The sequence below is a fragment of the Aspergillus nomiae genome (assembly GCF_001204775.2).
Source record: "Aspergillus nomiae NRRL 13137 chromosome Unknown contig00060, whole genome shotgun sequence".
Lineage (NCBI taxonomy): Eukaryota > Fungi > Ascomycota > Eurotiomycetes > Eurotiales > Aspergillaceae > Aspergillus > Aspergillus nomiae.
Window position 1 is genome coordinate 16,367 of NW_015378115.1, and position 15,407 is coordinate 31,773.

The window sequence follows — 15,407 nt, forward strand, 5'->3', positions numbered from 1 at the left end:
CTCAGCCTCCGATATTAATTATTTGCTAAAATACGTGATTGCGATCTCGGCAATTATCTACATTGATGAAATGGATAAGCGAGATAATATAGCATACCTAGATAGGTCTAAAGGTGCTATTATTGAATCCAGTGTACGTAGCATGTTGGCAAAAAAGAAAAATAACCCTCATACATCATAAAAGCCTTCACTTGGAAAAGCTACGGAATCTCAACTGCGATACACTATTCATATTCGCTGTATCTCCAATTCGAGCCGTGTAAATCCTCAAATTCTCACAAACATGGTTGTCATGTACCCACTAATGCCACTCAACCCAGCAGTATGCTTTCAATGGATGCTCCTGTCCCGCCTTGACGTCCGCAGCCTGAATAGTCTCGAACCCATTCCAATTATTGTCAGCCCGGCCGAGTAGGGCAAGTCCGTTGCCAATACCAGCATAGCACCCGTTGTAGCTATCCAGGCCGGTCTTAGCGTTGGACCGGCGGCAGATGAAGACGTCGATGCCGTAGTCGCGGTCGTGGTTGATGATGGAGAAGGTGAAGGTGGTGGGACGTCGCCTGCGCCAGACGAAAGGCAACCAAATGACACCTCGGGAACTTGAATGGTCTTTGCATTCTCGCTGTAGCCCCAAACGGTAGCGACGAGGTACGTCCGGTTGGCAGCCAAGTCGTAGGCGCGTGCATCGCCAGGATGGTGGTATCCGGTACCAAGGCGCCAGCTGTACTGCTGCTGCTCTTTGCTCGTTTGTGCCGGGGCCAGGGTAGCATTTGCGAGGAACGCGGCGTCAAAGTCCATGACATCCTGGCGAGCGAAGCCAAACGAGCCCTGACAGCTCGGTGGTATGGGGTCGAAACCAAGCGCCGAGCACATGGTGCCGTTGGCTGCTTTCCCCCAATCCTGGGTCAGGCTGGTCCTGAGATCGTCCTGACATGTGCGGGACAGAAAATCGCACTTGCTGCCACTGTCGACCGCCAGCTTCGCCTCGGGCTTGGTAGAGATGAAGACATGGCGACAGATGTACCATGAGGGATCCATGGCCAGTGGCTGACCCCCGGAGCTCATGCTGTCGGGAATACCAAACATCAAGGACGACAGGACCGTGGTTGAATTTTGCACGATAGATTCAGACAAGGGCATCTCCTGAGCGATCTCCAGGTATACTGTGTGGCCATCTTTGCGGGAGCCTGGATACGGCTGTGTCCAGTCGAAGCCATCTACAGCTGTGGAGTAGATAGAGACAGGCGTCTTGAAAGCGGCAGTAACATTTTCATAGGGGACCGCGAGAATGTTGCTACTGTTTATGAATAATTCATTATAGTCTATATAGACCGGTGAATTGAGCGCCGCGGCAATTGTAGCAAGGACCATACTGACTCTGTAGAAGGGGGAATTGTGAGGCGAATAAAACAATCACCAGGGAAACAACAGGAGAGTAAACGGGACGTGCTATTGACAATAAAGACAAGGCTTTCCACGATGCGTATTCTGGAGAAGAAAAGGAAGCGTGTCAGCAACGAGAATCAAGCGTGGCAACTTGATTCAGACTTTGAAACCAATACCTTCCCCCTTTCCCTTTGACAAAAGCAAGGGCCGAAATAAATTTGTTCTCATCGTGGTATACAAAGACGACTGCATGCACCTATCCAGGAGGTCTCTATCTGAATTTAGCCCCGGAAATGTTCGGAAGTCCGTTGCTAACTAACACTAGTAAGGCTCTAGGGTGTGCCGCGAGCCAGCCACAAGGTTACATGTAGAGATATGTTGATAACATTACTCCCTAGACTAATTTTATTGAGGGGTAAAAGCTCCGGATACTCTAGGGCAATTGAGGGAAAGGAGAATAATAACAACTATAGTTTTAATTCGCTAGTGTTACCTGCATGTGAGGGCCTCGTATAGATTTGCAATATCTGGCCAGACCAGACTTGGGGTTTGTCTCTCCTTAGTGTCATGCACTTCTCAGGGGCAAAGTGAGAACCCCCGACAAGGCTTGCAAGTAATCTCAATAACCCGAAAAAAAATGGGCTGAGGCTAGCAGGATGGTTTGAGTTGATGTCGCCGGCTTACACGATGAGCAACAGTAGTACATTATATGGGCCATAAATCCGCCCAAGTACTCAGTCGCTTGCTTCCAAGCTCCCTCATCCCCTGTTAGCACTGGCTAAGAGGGCAGTATGAGGCTCTCCTTTATCCTCTTTGCCTCTCTGCACGACTTCGCCTTTGCTGTCACAGAGAGCTACAACGGCCAATATGCTGACAGCTGTTCAAGTCTGTGCACTGATGCCGGTCCCAATCCAGCCAACTGGACCAACATCCACCACCTAAATCAGGCAGAAACGCTGGAGCATCGGAGACAATAGGGATTGATTATTGCCATAGCATAGTATCCTATTGTGCAGGCCTCGGGGAAGCTTGTCCCGACGACTAAGACATTTCATCTATGATGAACGTACCCCGCATTTGATCGACGCACGCCGTCTTCTCCAGACTTTCACTCCATTCTGACTTTGGGGAAGGCAGTGGGGCCGTCGATTTCTCTCCGGTGGAGGCGAGCCCTGGCAGAGATTGTACGGAAACCCCTGAAGTTCAGAATCTATTCTACTATCGGGATGTTCTACCGAGGGTATCAGAGTATGTAGGGTAGTAAGTAACCATCCAGTAGATATAAAGTAGCAAACCTCCCGAAGGGCGGCATATCCAGTGTTGTCATCATATACTCCAGGTAAAGCTACGACAGAGTTCACTTGTCCTAATGGCTCTTCTTTACCTTGCTGCTGGCCTCCTCGCCGTTGCTGCTCCGACTTCAGCGTGGACTACTGATGTGCCGGCATCGGCACCGACAAATGCAAGCGCTCAGCTGGTTGATGCACCAGTGGGCCTTTCGTTAGTATCACACAAACATCCCGGGAGAGTACCGTGCTGATTTCTCAGTCTGGAGTTTTTCACATTTCCGGCTTACATGAACGATGTCGATGCAACCAAAACCTGCCTTCAGAACCTCAAGGAACTGACCGGGACCTGGCCACCACTGCGAATTGGCGGCACCACACAGTGCGCTTCTTCATCTTTGAAGCTATATGATTCGTTCTAATCCCATTTTAGAGATCGTGCGACGTATGATGCGTCTTCCAGCAGTGCAGTCACCTATACAGTATCCGATCCAGCAGATGCACCGTCATCACTTACATTTGGCCCGCCATTCATGTCCCTGGCTGCCAGCTACGGCGGCCAGGTTATTGTGGGCCTTAATCGCCGTCTGAACAATCAGTCCAATACGATTGCCGCAGCGGCTCTGGCCAAAGATACAATCAACAACCTCTATGCCATAGAGCTTGGAAATGAACCAAATTGTAAGTTTTACCTGTGCATAATTGTGCTCGGGAGCCTGCTGATATGAAGCCCATTCAGTCTTTTCCGACAGCGACCCCATTGCAGACGGCGCTTCATGGGACGCTGCAGCCGACTACAAATCCCAGGTAGCTTGGCAGGATGCAGTTTGCCAGAATCTGTCCGCATCAGGTCTCATTTCCGCGGGTGTCTACTTTGGCACCTCGCCGATGAGTATCACCGGCTTATCCTCTGCTGAGGGTGAAGCCGATGACCTTGTCAAGGACTACTGCTCGCACAATTATCCCCAGTCGCCAAGCACTGCCGATTTGGCCGGTCTAATGAGCCACAGTGGTATTGCATCGCAAATCCAACCCTTTGCCTCCGAAGCTGCAGCGGCAGCTGCAAAAGGCAAAGCTCACATTTTTGGAGAAACTAACTCTGGTAATTATATCCCACCGCACATGAGATAATATCACTGACGGTGCTCTATAGCGACTCAAGGTGGCGGGGGTATCAGCCCGACATACGGTGCTGGTCTTTGGATCCTAGACTACGTGATGCAAACTCTTCTGTTGGGCACACAGGTATGTACTTGGAATCACTCGACTCGGTATCACAGAAAGTAACCACTTGCACTCCGGCTTTGTAGGCTCTTTACTTCCACCAGGGCACCATAGGTAACTGTAAGTGACGAGATTCGCCCACTTACTGGAAGCATGCTGACTCGAAAGGCCCATACTGCTGGTGGGGTCGCTACAATATGGGCGCACCCTATTATGGCGCCTATTTTGCGACGATGGCTCTGGCCAATGCAGACCAGATCGCTCCTCTAGACGACCAGACAACCCCGTACGCCGCATACGCAATCTACCAAGACGGCGCTCCGTCTAGGATACTTTTGTACAATTCAGATTACTACACCAATGGCACACGCCCGTCACAGTCCTTCACGCTGAACGGACTAACCTCCTCTAGCGTCACCGCAAAGCGGCTAACCGCACCCTATTCTACGTCTCGAGTTGATCAGGGCCAGGTTCCTACTGTTGCAGGCCAGACATTTGCAAACGGAACCTGCGTGATCCAGGGTGATGAAGTCATAGAAACAAATACCGTGTCTTCCGGTTCAGCCACATTTACAGTCGGCGCCTCAGAGGCTTTACTTATCTATCTCTAAGAAGCAGTGTCTATAGGTCTGTGCCTTTACGGCATAACATGGTAGCTAGAAGCAATGACAAATCAGGATGTAGTCAACTATTACCTGTCCTGTTGATCTTAGATAATTTATCCGAGGCAGCTGCCCAAATCAATGGCGGGTATCCTTTCACTTTGATGGTAACTTGCGCTAGTTTCACCCCGCATTAATAGAGCATGGTCTTACGGTGTCGATCACCCAATGTGAGTACACACTCGGGGTGCGATATCCCGAAGTCAAAAGCGCTGGCGCAATTAATCTCTCCACCTCCACCGGAGCTTGGAGTCCTTCCGTACCCTAAATTAGCAGTCATAAGCCGATCCTGCCCTGTCAATAGCCGATCGCGTGTCAAAGCTTGACATAGGTTAATGGAACTCTCCCGTCTGGGGTATCTCTGGGGTCTCCGCACGGGTCCACTATGAACACTAATGTACTCTTGGGCCCATATACAAAAGGACCTTGGCCAAAAGGATACCCGCTGACCTACACCTAAATGTCTAGAAGATCAAGGTCCCGAGTCATATTATCGACAGATCATCATGGTCACTCACCACGCCTCACACGATAACTTGCAAGCCGTCACCGCAGACGAGCCAAGCATTAGCAAACATGAGGCGCCCGAACAGCCAACCGCTGAAGAGAATGAGCACTGTACGATAACCAAGGGTGATGCGCCATTGATGCGGTCAAAGGAAGATGACCTTTCTGTCTGGCAGACGGTGAGGCGGTATAAAGTCATCTCAGTCGTTGCGATGGCTGCGGCGTTCAGTGCCGCGCTAGATGGTTACCGTATGGCTCTCTTATCCTGACCTTCTATTCAAAACTTTATGGAAGTCAGACTAATATGATACATACCCGGTGTTAGAGATCAACCTCAATGGTGGGCTCGTTTCCAATGAGGGATTCATCCGACAGATGGCGAGCCCTGGAACAACAATCATCGAAGGCCAGTATGTCTCCGCTTGGAGTGGCATTCAGTCTTCTGGTCAGGCGGTTGGCCAAATTGTAGGGATATCCACGCTCAAACTCATGGAAAGCTTGCTAAATCCTCTTCCCTGCTTCTATACAGCTGCTCCAGTATGCTACGGAATCATTCGGCCGAAAAGTGGCATTTTACATCATATGGGTCGTCTTCGTAGTGGTACGCCGCGACTCAACCTTCCCCCTATTTGATCAAACTTCTACTCCCCGGCGTACTCACCAAAGTGCTAATGTAACTCGTTTTCCTCAGAGTATATTCATTGAGTCATTCGCTACCCGATGGGATCACTGGCTCGTGGCGAAACTCTTCTCAGGCATGGGGGTTGGCATGCTGCAATCAACATTGCCTATTTATTTGTCGGAGATAGCTCCGACTCAGTTAAGGGGATTTTTCATTAATGCGTACAGCTTGTAAGTTACCTCCCTGCCCATTTGAATTACGGATAATTCTAACCAGAGCATCGCTCAGTTGGTTTGTGGTGGGGCAAATATTCGCCTCAGTAGCTCTCAACCGACTTCATGCTATAAGTCCCTTGGACTTCCGAACGCCCATCTATACACAGGTAAATACCAGTCTCTTTGAGCGAGTCGCAGTTAATATACTGAAAAGTCCTCCTAGTGGGCTATGGTCGGAGCAACGATTATTATCTTCGTTCTCATGCCCGAAACCCCGTGGTGGCTCGTTAGTAAAGGAAAGCGTGATAGGGCCGCGAAGATCCTTAAGACCTATAATGGCCGCGTTGAGGGTTACGATGTGTCTGAACAAATTGTCTGTCCAAATACCGCTCTTAGTGCGCGCTTGGTACTAACGATAGTGCGGATTGCAGGAGATCATGAGCGCCACAGTCGCCGAGGAGCGCCGAATTGCTGAGCGAGACTCGCAGGAAGGGACGTGGGCTGTTTTCCAGGGCCGCAATTTCATCCGGTTCGTGATTGCTGGATGGCCAAAGATCACCCAGCAGTTCGTCGGGCTGGCGGTGTTTAACTCCAACGCTACCTATTTCTGTAAGCTCGCTGCACTCCAAATCAGCAGTCTCTGCTTTCTGTTGCTCACCTCTCTTTGCAGTTCAATATGCTGGTAATAAAGACCCTTTCTTGGTTACCGTCATCTTGTCCTGCGTTCAACTCCTCTCCATGATCATCACGGCCATGCTCACCGACCAAGTCGGCCGTCGACCACTGACTGTCTATCCCTATGCGGTAACGACTCTATCGGTGTTATGCCTTGGAATAATCGGCTGCTTTGATTACACTCAGAAGTCTACAAGCTCGCTTCTAGTAAGTCATACAAATCCATGATCTTCACCAAGATCCTTAACCAACCAACACCGCACCACAGGTCTTTTTCGCCTGTCTCGCTACATTCACGACCACCGGTGCCTCGTCAATCGGTTACGCCTACGCTGCAGAAATCCCGCAGCAACGCCTGCGCGCTCAAACGGCAGGCTGGTCTCTTGCGGCGTCCAATTTAGTCGCGCTCATGTTCAGCTTCTGCACACCCCTGATGATCAACGGACCTCTCACAAAATGGGGAGTCAAAACAGGATTCTTGTGCGTACTCAGTTTCCACTCCACTGGATAAATGAAAAGATCAGCCACTGACAGAAGCTCCACTAAACAGCTTCGCAGGAACTGGTACGGTAGCTGTTATCATCGCGTGGTTTATCCTCCCGGAGGTCACGCGTCGGACACCTGCCGAGATCGATGAAATGTAAGTAGAAGCGCGTTCCAACAGTATTCTGTATGCCTCCATCCTCGAGTTGTGCTAACTCCTTGGTCCCTTTTCCATAGGTTTGAGAAGAAGGTCAATCTTCGCAAGTTCAAGCACTATGTTACTGACGTTCAGACCAACGCTTTCGAACAACACGAGCTGGAAACACACACACGTACAGCATAGAGCCAGATATGGCCAAAAAAAAAAAATGCATTTGAGAAGTCTAGCGCATCATCAAGTACGTATGGTGGAGCCCGTGGTTGACTATTGTATGACGCCCGATTGCTACAAGAATCCTTGAAATAGTATATTGATCTGCATGAATTCTCCCTTTTCACCCCTGGAATGCAAGGAGATCATTGGCGAATACCTCTTCAACCTGATTGCCTGAGCGCCCTCATATAAGCGGCGGTAACTAGTACCTATTTCAGTTTGGCTGGAGGTTCGCCGCTAGGGCTTAGGGCTTAGGGCGGGGGCTGTGTCGGACTCTGTATTAGTAATATCTCCTGGTTCGTAGATTCCATCATTTCTTTGTTTGGCAATCTCAAATACAGACCACAGTATATGATAAAATTACATTGAAAATATCAAAAATAATTTTATCGCAAGGTTGATTTTATACATCTTTTCAAGAATTTTGTTGGCTAGTTTGAGTGAGTAATCCTTGATGTATGCGTACATCTTTACATAGTCTAGAAGTGCTACTGAGCCAATATATGTTTTGTGTCTACTTTACCTGCTCAAAGACAACCGGAGCAAAAACTCATTATTAAAGCCTGGAATAACGTACAAAATTCACATACATGTATAGAAGCTACCGTAGCATCCCTAGACGAACTTAGAAGAGTTTTTAAACATGAATTTGAGATACGCAGGGCTATTTTGCAGGAATCACGTGGAGAGCGATCTTTGTTTACTGTTCGCAAGGCACGACGCGACTTCCTTCTTGGCAGCTCACTCTGAACGAACCCGTCCAGATGGAAGCCAGAGCTGAATCAATATTTCGCGCGTCGAATCATAGCTATCGATTTTCTCTGGAGTATACATTTCTTCATATTGAACCTCTGGCTGTTCGTCGTGGATGCCAAATGCTCCAAGTCCCTGATGCATATGTCTCTCACTGACGTGGAAATGGTCTTAAGTAGTGGATTTGTGTCCCGCCATATTCTGCGCCTTCATCATTCGGAGATATTGTGGACAATGCCTGCCAATGTGTATTAGCGGTGATACTAGCTAGACAGAATCGAGGCGCTATGTTCATCTCGCCGACACTTACTCCGTTTCCTCATGTCGGACAATCCGAGTGGACCAGCTACAGGACCACAAAGCAAAATCACAGGGCGCACATATTGTATAAATCAATAGGATTGGGTCGCGACAATGTGCTGTTTACACTGTCCAATAGTCCCTGAGCTGCGATCAGAGCCATATCTGACTTTTTCCCCAGGCACTGCAGGGCCTTTATACAGTGCTCACAACGCTGACACGCCAGCATGAAAGACTCTTGCTGCATTTGGTAGTCACTTTGCGATATGTCGATCTCTCTGGTTAGAATAGTGCCCGCCTTTCTGAACGAGTGGATAAGTACAGCAGCCCATGGCTCCGTCAAGGATGCAGCCTGATTGACAGAATCGTGAAAGTTGCGGAGCTTCGGATGCGACGAGTCCTGCAGATCGTAAGAGTATTGGGCAAGATCTCCAACAGCGAACGCACTTTCGCGTCTCAAGCGCGAGATGACACCCGTCGTGGACCGATACGTGGCTTGAGAATCTAGACCAAGTCGCGCTTGGTCAATGTCCTCAAGGGTATCTGCGAGCAACATCGCCGCAAGATGCCAATGCCCGGCCAGCACTAAATACCACGATTGTATGCGAGACGGGAGCTCTGTATGATGAGAGAGGCAATCCAGCATAAATTGCTCGTATGTGGAGTTCCAGTACTCGTAGACCAAGAGAGCGTTGTGGATCGCTTCCTCGATCGCCTCAGCCTCACCTACCCGACATACAAGCGTATTGATGTGAGTTATGCGACGGAATAGAAGGACCTTTACCGGCGCTGCGTCAGATAAGACTTCCGCTGCTTCTTCGTAAGAACAGGGCCAGCGGGCCTGGTTGAGGTTGTGGAGCATGTTACGTTTGCGAAGAAATAGATCGCCCCATACACTTTCTTTGCTCTTGCAAATAGAAGAGGAGCCAATATCCCATCCATCCAAGTCAACGGCATCCGGAAACGAAAATATGGGCGACCGGGTGCGTATAATCTGACTGTCCTCATCGGAAATCACAGGGGGCCGTTGATATATGACCGACGTCAATGTATCAAACATAATGCCCAGCCAGAATAGAAGATCGAAAGTGTGTTGAGCTTCAGAGTTCTTCAGCATCACATCAACCTGGCCTGACTGATGGTTGCTTTGTCCTGTATGGTATTCCTCGCATTGGCTCCCTTTGCAGCCATGCTCGAGGGCCCTGTTGGGACCTTGCCGCTGAAGCTTGATCAACGTCGAACGAAAAGTAAACATTTGCCGGAGCGCCGTTTCGAGGTATATCGGTGCAGGATCATGGTCTATGAGTCCGCCGAGCTCCATCCCTTCTTCAAAGTGTAGGGGAGGCTGAGTTAGCGAAATCAACATATGCGCAAAGGCCACGCGGAAAGATGGGATTGCTCTCGATTGCTCTAGTGCATGACGTGCTTGGTTCCAGAAACCCTCACGTATGCCTCTTCGTTGGTGAAGCGCGGTGGCTGGGATTCGAATATATTTGTCTAGTGAACGTTCCTCTAGCCACTGAGAAGCGAATGCCATGATGGCAGCATGAAGTACCTGCGTTGCTGTCCGATTCTCCACGCTCGTCAGACGTCGACCTGAGATGGATGAGTATGCCCGATCTAAGAGGCAAACCCGTCTGTAAATTCTATGTGTGGTGTAAGGGCCTGTCTTCGGTCCTGCTGCGTTAACGCATCCCGGATTACTGTAGGGACAATTACGCTCCGTCAGCCAACAGCTCAATGCGTTTTCCATACTGTCGTTGTATATATGTAATAAGTTGTGCGCCATCGTGGAGTTCGCATAATTGTGTGATAATTGGTTAGAGCCTACACACAGTGTAGTGTTCGTTGGCAGGGACGCAGCATAAACTTCGGTTGGTGGAACATCATACAGCGAGAGCTCAGAATTGACACCACAGCTCCGAAATGGCTGGGTGCCAGGTGTGACATTTGATTGCGACGAAGCGCTTGAATTGCTCACCATGTCGAGCAACGCAGTTTGATCGATAATATGCCAATCTTGGCAAGCTCCGGGAGAGGTCCACTGGGCAGTCATTGGTGGTGTATGGTCGACGTCGACGTGGCTATTGCTATTGACGATCATATCGTCGCTCACAGGCGAGACGAAAGCTGTGTCATTCAGGTTCCCCCAATTCAACCAGTCCGCATTTAGTCCTTCGTCTTGTGGCAACGGCAAAAACGGATCCCAAACGAACATTGAGCGTCCACAGTTCTCGGCATTTTGCTGGGGGTCTTCTGCAGGATTACGCCCAATGGAGGCTTGTTGAGAGGATCGAGCGGAATGGTCGTTCGCCTGCCGGGAACGAGCAATGGCAACATTTCTGGCTCTCTTGCTATGACCATGCCGCGATGCTATGTGACTGTGGCTCAAGAGCCAGTCGAACGTGCATTTTTTCTTGTATTTCCTGCAATTGGAGCAAGAGTGATTATATGCTTGTTGAGCACCAATCTCCGCAATTCCCTCAAGCTCGTCAGCTAGGAGGGCATCGCATGCTCTCTTGCCTTTACGGCATTGATCGCAGCTCCGATGCTGACGGCGACGATAAGACATTATTTGCAGCAATATGGTGTGAACGACAGCAAGGTAGCGCTGTTCCCGTGAGAATGGGGAAGGTGAACATGGATCCGACTGAGAGATACTAAAGCAGGGATTCAGCTGGGAAAAAGCGGGGGTTTGCGGGGTATAACTCGGGCCAAGCTTAAGGGTTCAATTAAGAGTTCGTGATCTGCTTGCGCTTGAGGTTATTTTCGGCCTGTTGAATCCTACTGGCTACGGCTTCATCATTACGGACGGGACTCTCTACAGTTCAGACACAGACAAATTATTTGGTCATGTGTTGTTACTCCCAAGGTTACAAAAGGCTATTGCTAGTGAAACACAACGCGACGTCTCCCAATGGCCACCCACTTCAGCGTTTGACAATATCAAATCCAACAAAGTCGGGAAGAGCTGCTCGGATCTCCTTGGAATAGGCGTACTCCCCCCCAGCATAGTTGACCTGCTCAAAGACCTTTCCGGGTATGCTGCCACCCATGTAGGTGGACTTGGTCGTAGGGAAGAGCGACCTGTCTGAAAGTGCATTGACCTTGACCTTCCACTCTTTGGCAGCTTTTGCGGTCGGATTGATGTACTTAATACCTTGCCGCTCCATCTGCTTGATGGCATCTGCAATCCACCGCCCCTGGATTTCCACGGTGGTAGGGCCATTGCTCAGCAAGGTTGGGCCCTGTGGCCCGTAAATATGGAACATGTTGGGATAACCACTGACCGTCATGCCAAGATGGGTGAAGGCACCGGATTTCCATTCCTCTTTGAGACTCTTGCCATCGATGCTGTGAAGTCCCATACTGGTCATGCCCCCAGTGGTGACGTCGAATCCAGTGGCGATACACACAATGTCAAATTCATATTCGGTTCCATCTTGCAGCTTGATGCCGTTTTCAGTGAAGTCGGCAATACCATTGTCTTTGATATTAACCACGTCAACGTTGGGCCGGTTGAACTGCTCGAAGTAGTCATATTCCAAACAAGGGCGCTTCACTCCCCACGGGTGTGGTGGCTCCGAAGGCGCCAGGAGTTCTTGGTCCTTGGGGTCATTAATGCGCTCACACACCTTCTTCCTCCAGAAATCATAGACGACACGATTCGCTTTGGCGTCAAACAGATAGTCCTTGTAATTGCCAACCCAGTACCGAAATCCACCCTCACTCCACAGCTTTTCGAAAAACTGCTCCCGCTCCTCTTCACTGTCTTCAAACAAACCGCGCTCAGAAAATGTGTACAGGAACCCAGCAAAGCATTTCTCGCGATACCTGAAAAGTTGCGGATAGAACGCCTTGGTATCCTCTTGTTCCTTCACTGTGAGAGGTCGCTTGCGCATGGGCACTGCCAGATTTGGCGTGCGCTGGAAGACCTTGAGCTCCCCGGCCTCAGGTCCCCAGGCCTGGGTGACTTGCACGCCAGAGGCTCCAGTGCCAATGATCGCACAGCGCTTCCCACGAACGTCAATCTTCTCATCAGGCCAAAATGACGAGTGATGGACGATACCCTTGAACTTCTCAATGCCGGGCCACTCCGGGATGTAGCGCTTAGCCGCAAAACCGGCAGCGACGATAAAGTATTTGGCGCGTGCAGTCCTTCCATCTGCAGTCCGGATGTGCCAGCGCCCTTCGACCGTATGAAAATGGGCGCCGACGACTACGCTGTTGAATGCACAGTCCTTCTTGATATCGAGGACTTTGTCCACATGGTCAAAGTACTTGCGCAGATCCTCATAGTTGGGATAATTGGTCGACCACGTCCAGTCCTTCCAGGTTTCCGGGATGGACAGCTGATACTCGGGTACTTCCGAGTCTACACCCGCGCCGGGATAGCAGTTCCATCTCCATGTGCCACCAATGTCATTTCCTGCCTCATAGATGACGGCCTTGAGCCCGAGCTTTCGCATTTCGTACAGGGAGTAGATACCGCCAAAACCCGCACCCACAATCAGGACGTCAACGTCGAGATCATCGGCGTAATTCCCATTTGTGGTGTCGCGCGTGGCATTCTCAGCGAGTTCCCTTCGTACGTGCATGGCTTCGGCGGTGTACCTTTTGGTATTCTGTTAGATGGAAGAACGACAAAGGAGATATCGCCAAGGTTCAAAGAAGATGATAGGAAGATCAAAGAGCTCAGAGGGTATTCGTATTTCTCTGCACAGAGGATGTTTCGAGATTGGATACACTCGGTCCAAGAGAATAGATACCTTAAATACTGTCAGCAGCCAGGGTTAAGCGCCTATAATTGTTGCGCCTGTCAGTGATGATAACCGACGAAGCCGTGTATGCGTAGCTCCAGCTAATGATGCATCAGTCCGATTCTGGCAGGCAATCCTTCCCCTCTCGCCGGGGTATTCCTGTAGACCAATAAATCGGGGCCAAGAGTTAGAAGGCCTAGAATGTGTGTGCAAAGATACCGGGTCCGCGTGGAACTACGAAGGCATCGGAGGTGATTGTCCGTGCATGCGGATCCGCATCAGTATCTTGTGACGCGGAATATGTCCGACTGTGATGCAGCTCTGATGCAGCTTGAAAGCTAACTTGAGCATATCATGGATGCCTTTTATTACTCACCCCCGCCGCAGGATGCAATGCGGATCCGATGCTGCATAGCCGCGCCCCCGCAACTTAACTCAATCTGTCTTTGTTTGCTCGATGCATGTGCGGAGTTTACTGGGCGACCCAATGTCAAGTACTAGCACGAAGCACCTGATCACGAAGGATATATTAAGGCAAACCTCAATCCGGAAAAGCTGGTCAAGATTGCTTCGTATAAGCGCGCTTGCTCCTGATACGAGGAACTTCATAATCCCCCGCAACTGCGAAAATGACTCAACTGACCCCCGACATGACCGGCTCTTTAGAAGCTCGACTTGCTGAGGCCTGTGCGGACCAAGAAAAAGGTATCCCTGGAGCAGTGGTGGTCGTCGTGGGTAAGGACGGTCGGGAATACTTTGCCCATGCCAGCGGAAAACGAGGATATGGCTCTCCTGACCCGATGACACTCGACAATATCTTCTGGATTGCCTCATGTACCAAGTTGATTACGGGAATTGCCTGTATGCAGCTTGTGGAACAAGGCCTTCTCTCCTTGGACGATTGTACCCAGGTTGAAACGATTTGCCCCGAGCTGAAGCAGGTGCGGGTCTTACAAGAGGATGGAAGCCTGGTCGAGAAGAAGCAGGGGATTACGTTGCGAATGCTTCTAACCCACACCGGTGAGAGTTTCCATCAGAGCATGAACAGTCACTCGAGGTACATATGTTAACCATACAATATTGTGCAGCTGGCTTCGGGTACTCAATCTTCAGTGAGAAATTACGAGACTATAGCAAGCCGGTAGGGTATGACGAATTTTCGGGAAGTTTTTATGATATGCTACAACCGCTGGTGAACCAGCCAGGAGAGAGATGGGAATATGGGGTAAGATAGACAAGCCATGGTTCGATGCAGAGTTAACAAGCAGCTTTAGGTAAACATTGATTGGGCGGGCCTTCTCGTGGAGCGCGTCACAGGCCTGTCATTGAATGAATACTTCTGTCGTAATATCTTTGAGCCGTTGGACTTGCATAACATTTCCATGTTCCCGAATGCATCCATGAAGTCAGGGCTGGCTCATATGAATGCCCGGGCACCAGATGGACAGTTATCTCCACGCGATCACCTTCTGCGACGACCATTGATCGTGGAGGATGCGAGGGATATAGACCGTTGTTTCAACAGCGGCGGGGCAGGCTGCTTTGCTAAGCCTCAGGAGTATTGCCAAATTCTCGCGACACTGTTGAACGATGGCATATCGCCCACGACCAACAAGCAGATCCTACGCAAGGAGACGGTTGACCTCATGTTCGAAAACCAAATTGCCCAGTTCCCCAACTTTGCATCCCAGGGCATTCCACCCGCCAAAGCAGACCTCACGAACCGCATCGCTCATCTGTATCCATCCGACACTCCTCAAGGCTGGGGACTAACCTGTATGCTTACTGGAGGGAACACTGGTCGTTCGGAGCAGACTGGTCATTGGGCTGGACTTCCTAATCTTTGGTGGTGGTGTGACAGAACCAAGGGAATTGCAGGAATGGTATGCACACAGATCCTGCCATTCGCAGATGCACAAGTGCTGGGGCTGTGGAGCGACATGGAGTCGTTGGTGTACCAAGGGCTTGACTTGTAGCTAAGCTTGTCTTTTGAGTATGGAAGACGGTCTGTTATTAGCTCAATTCCGGCTGTGTATGAATATGGTAAACGAAAATGCTATACTCCAGTGAGGAGGACAACGTGAATCTCTTGCTCTCTCTATATACACATTGCTTCCCATGGCTGAATCGGAGATCGGGATTGCGAAACCCGACGGCTTTC

General features: G+C 50.0%; 6 protein-coding genes across 6 annotated transcripts; 3 read left to right on the forward strand and 3 right to left on the reverse strand.

Moving 5' to 3' along the window:
- Nucleotides 1-301: 301 nt before the first annotated feature.
- Nucleotides 302-1,371, reverse strand: ANOM_003350 (uncharacterized protein; the record flags this gene model as incomplete). The annotated part of the gene is made up of 2 exons (XM_015548607.1): nt 302-599; nt 653-1,371. 2 exons carry the CDS (start codon nt 1,369-1,371, stop codon nt 302-304), a joined length of 1,017 nt encoding a protein of 338 aa, XP_015409066.1.
- Nucleotides 1,372-2,755: 1,384 nt separating this feature from the next.
- On the forward strand, nt 2,756-4,507 carry ANOM_003351 (glycosyl hydrolase family 79 C-terminal domain-containing protein; the record flags this gene model as incomplete). The annotated part of the gene is made up of 7 exons (XM_015548608.1): nt 2,756-2,886; nt 2,935-3,054; nt 3,106-3,353; nt 3,412-3,774; nt 3,826-3,917; nt 3,983-4,016; nt 4,065-4,507. The coding sequence occupies 7 exons, from the start codon at nt 2,756-2,758 to the stop codon at nt 4,505-4,507; spliced, it is 1,431 nt and encodes a 476-aa protein (XP_015409067.1).
- A 557-nt stretch (nt 4,508-5,064) lies between these two features.
- On the forward strand, nt 5,065-7,403 carry ANOM_003352 (hexose transporter; the record flags this gene model as incomplete). The annotated part of the gene is made up of 11 exons (XM_015548609.1): nt 5,065-5,314; nt 5,391-5,530; nt 5,595-5,666; nt 5,757-5,917; nt 5,976-6,069; nt 6,126-6,275; nt 6,334-6,511; nt 6,573-6,784; nt 6,846-7,057; nt 7,128-7,217; nt 7,298-7,403. The coding sequence occupies 11 exons, from the start codon at nt 5,065-5,067 to the stop codon at nt 7,401-7,403; spliced, it is 1,665 nt and encodes a 554-aa protein (XP_015409065.1).
- A 1,150-nt stretch (nt 7,404-8,553) lies between these two features.
- On the reverse strand, nt 8,554-11,058 carry ANOM_003353 (Zn(II)2Cys6 transcription factor domain-containing protein; the record flags this gene model as incomplete). Its single annotated transcript, XM_015548610.1, has 1 exon — nt 8,554-11,058. One exon carries the CDS (start codon nt 11,056-11,058, stop codon nt 8,554-8,556), a length of 2,505 nt encoding a protein of 834 aa, XP_015409050.1.
- A 358-nt stretch (nt 11,059-11,416) lies between these two features.
- Nucleotides 11,417-13,084, reverse strand: ANOM_003354 (flavin-containing monooxygenase; the record flags this gene model as incomplete). Its single annotated transcript, XM_015548611.1, has 1 exon — nt 11,417-13,084. The coding sequence occupies one exon, from the start codon at nt 13,082-13,084 to the stop codon at nt 11,417-11,419; it is 1,668 nt and encodes a 555-aa protein (XP_015409051.1).
- A 791-nt stretch (nt 13,085-13,875) lies between these two features.
- On the forward strand, nt 13,876-15,222 carry ANOM_003355 (serine hydrolase domain-containing protein; the record flags this gene model as incomplete). Its single annotated transcript, XM_015548612.1, has 3 exons — nt 13,876-14,266; nt 14,335-14,471; nt 14,521-15,222. 3 exons carry the CDS (start codon nt 13,876-13,878, stop codon nt 15,220-15,222), a joined length of 1,230 nt encoding a protein of 409 aa, XP_015409052.1.
- Between the last annotated feature and the right edge of the window lie 185 nt (nt 15,223-15,407).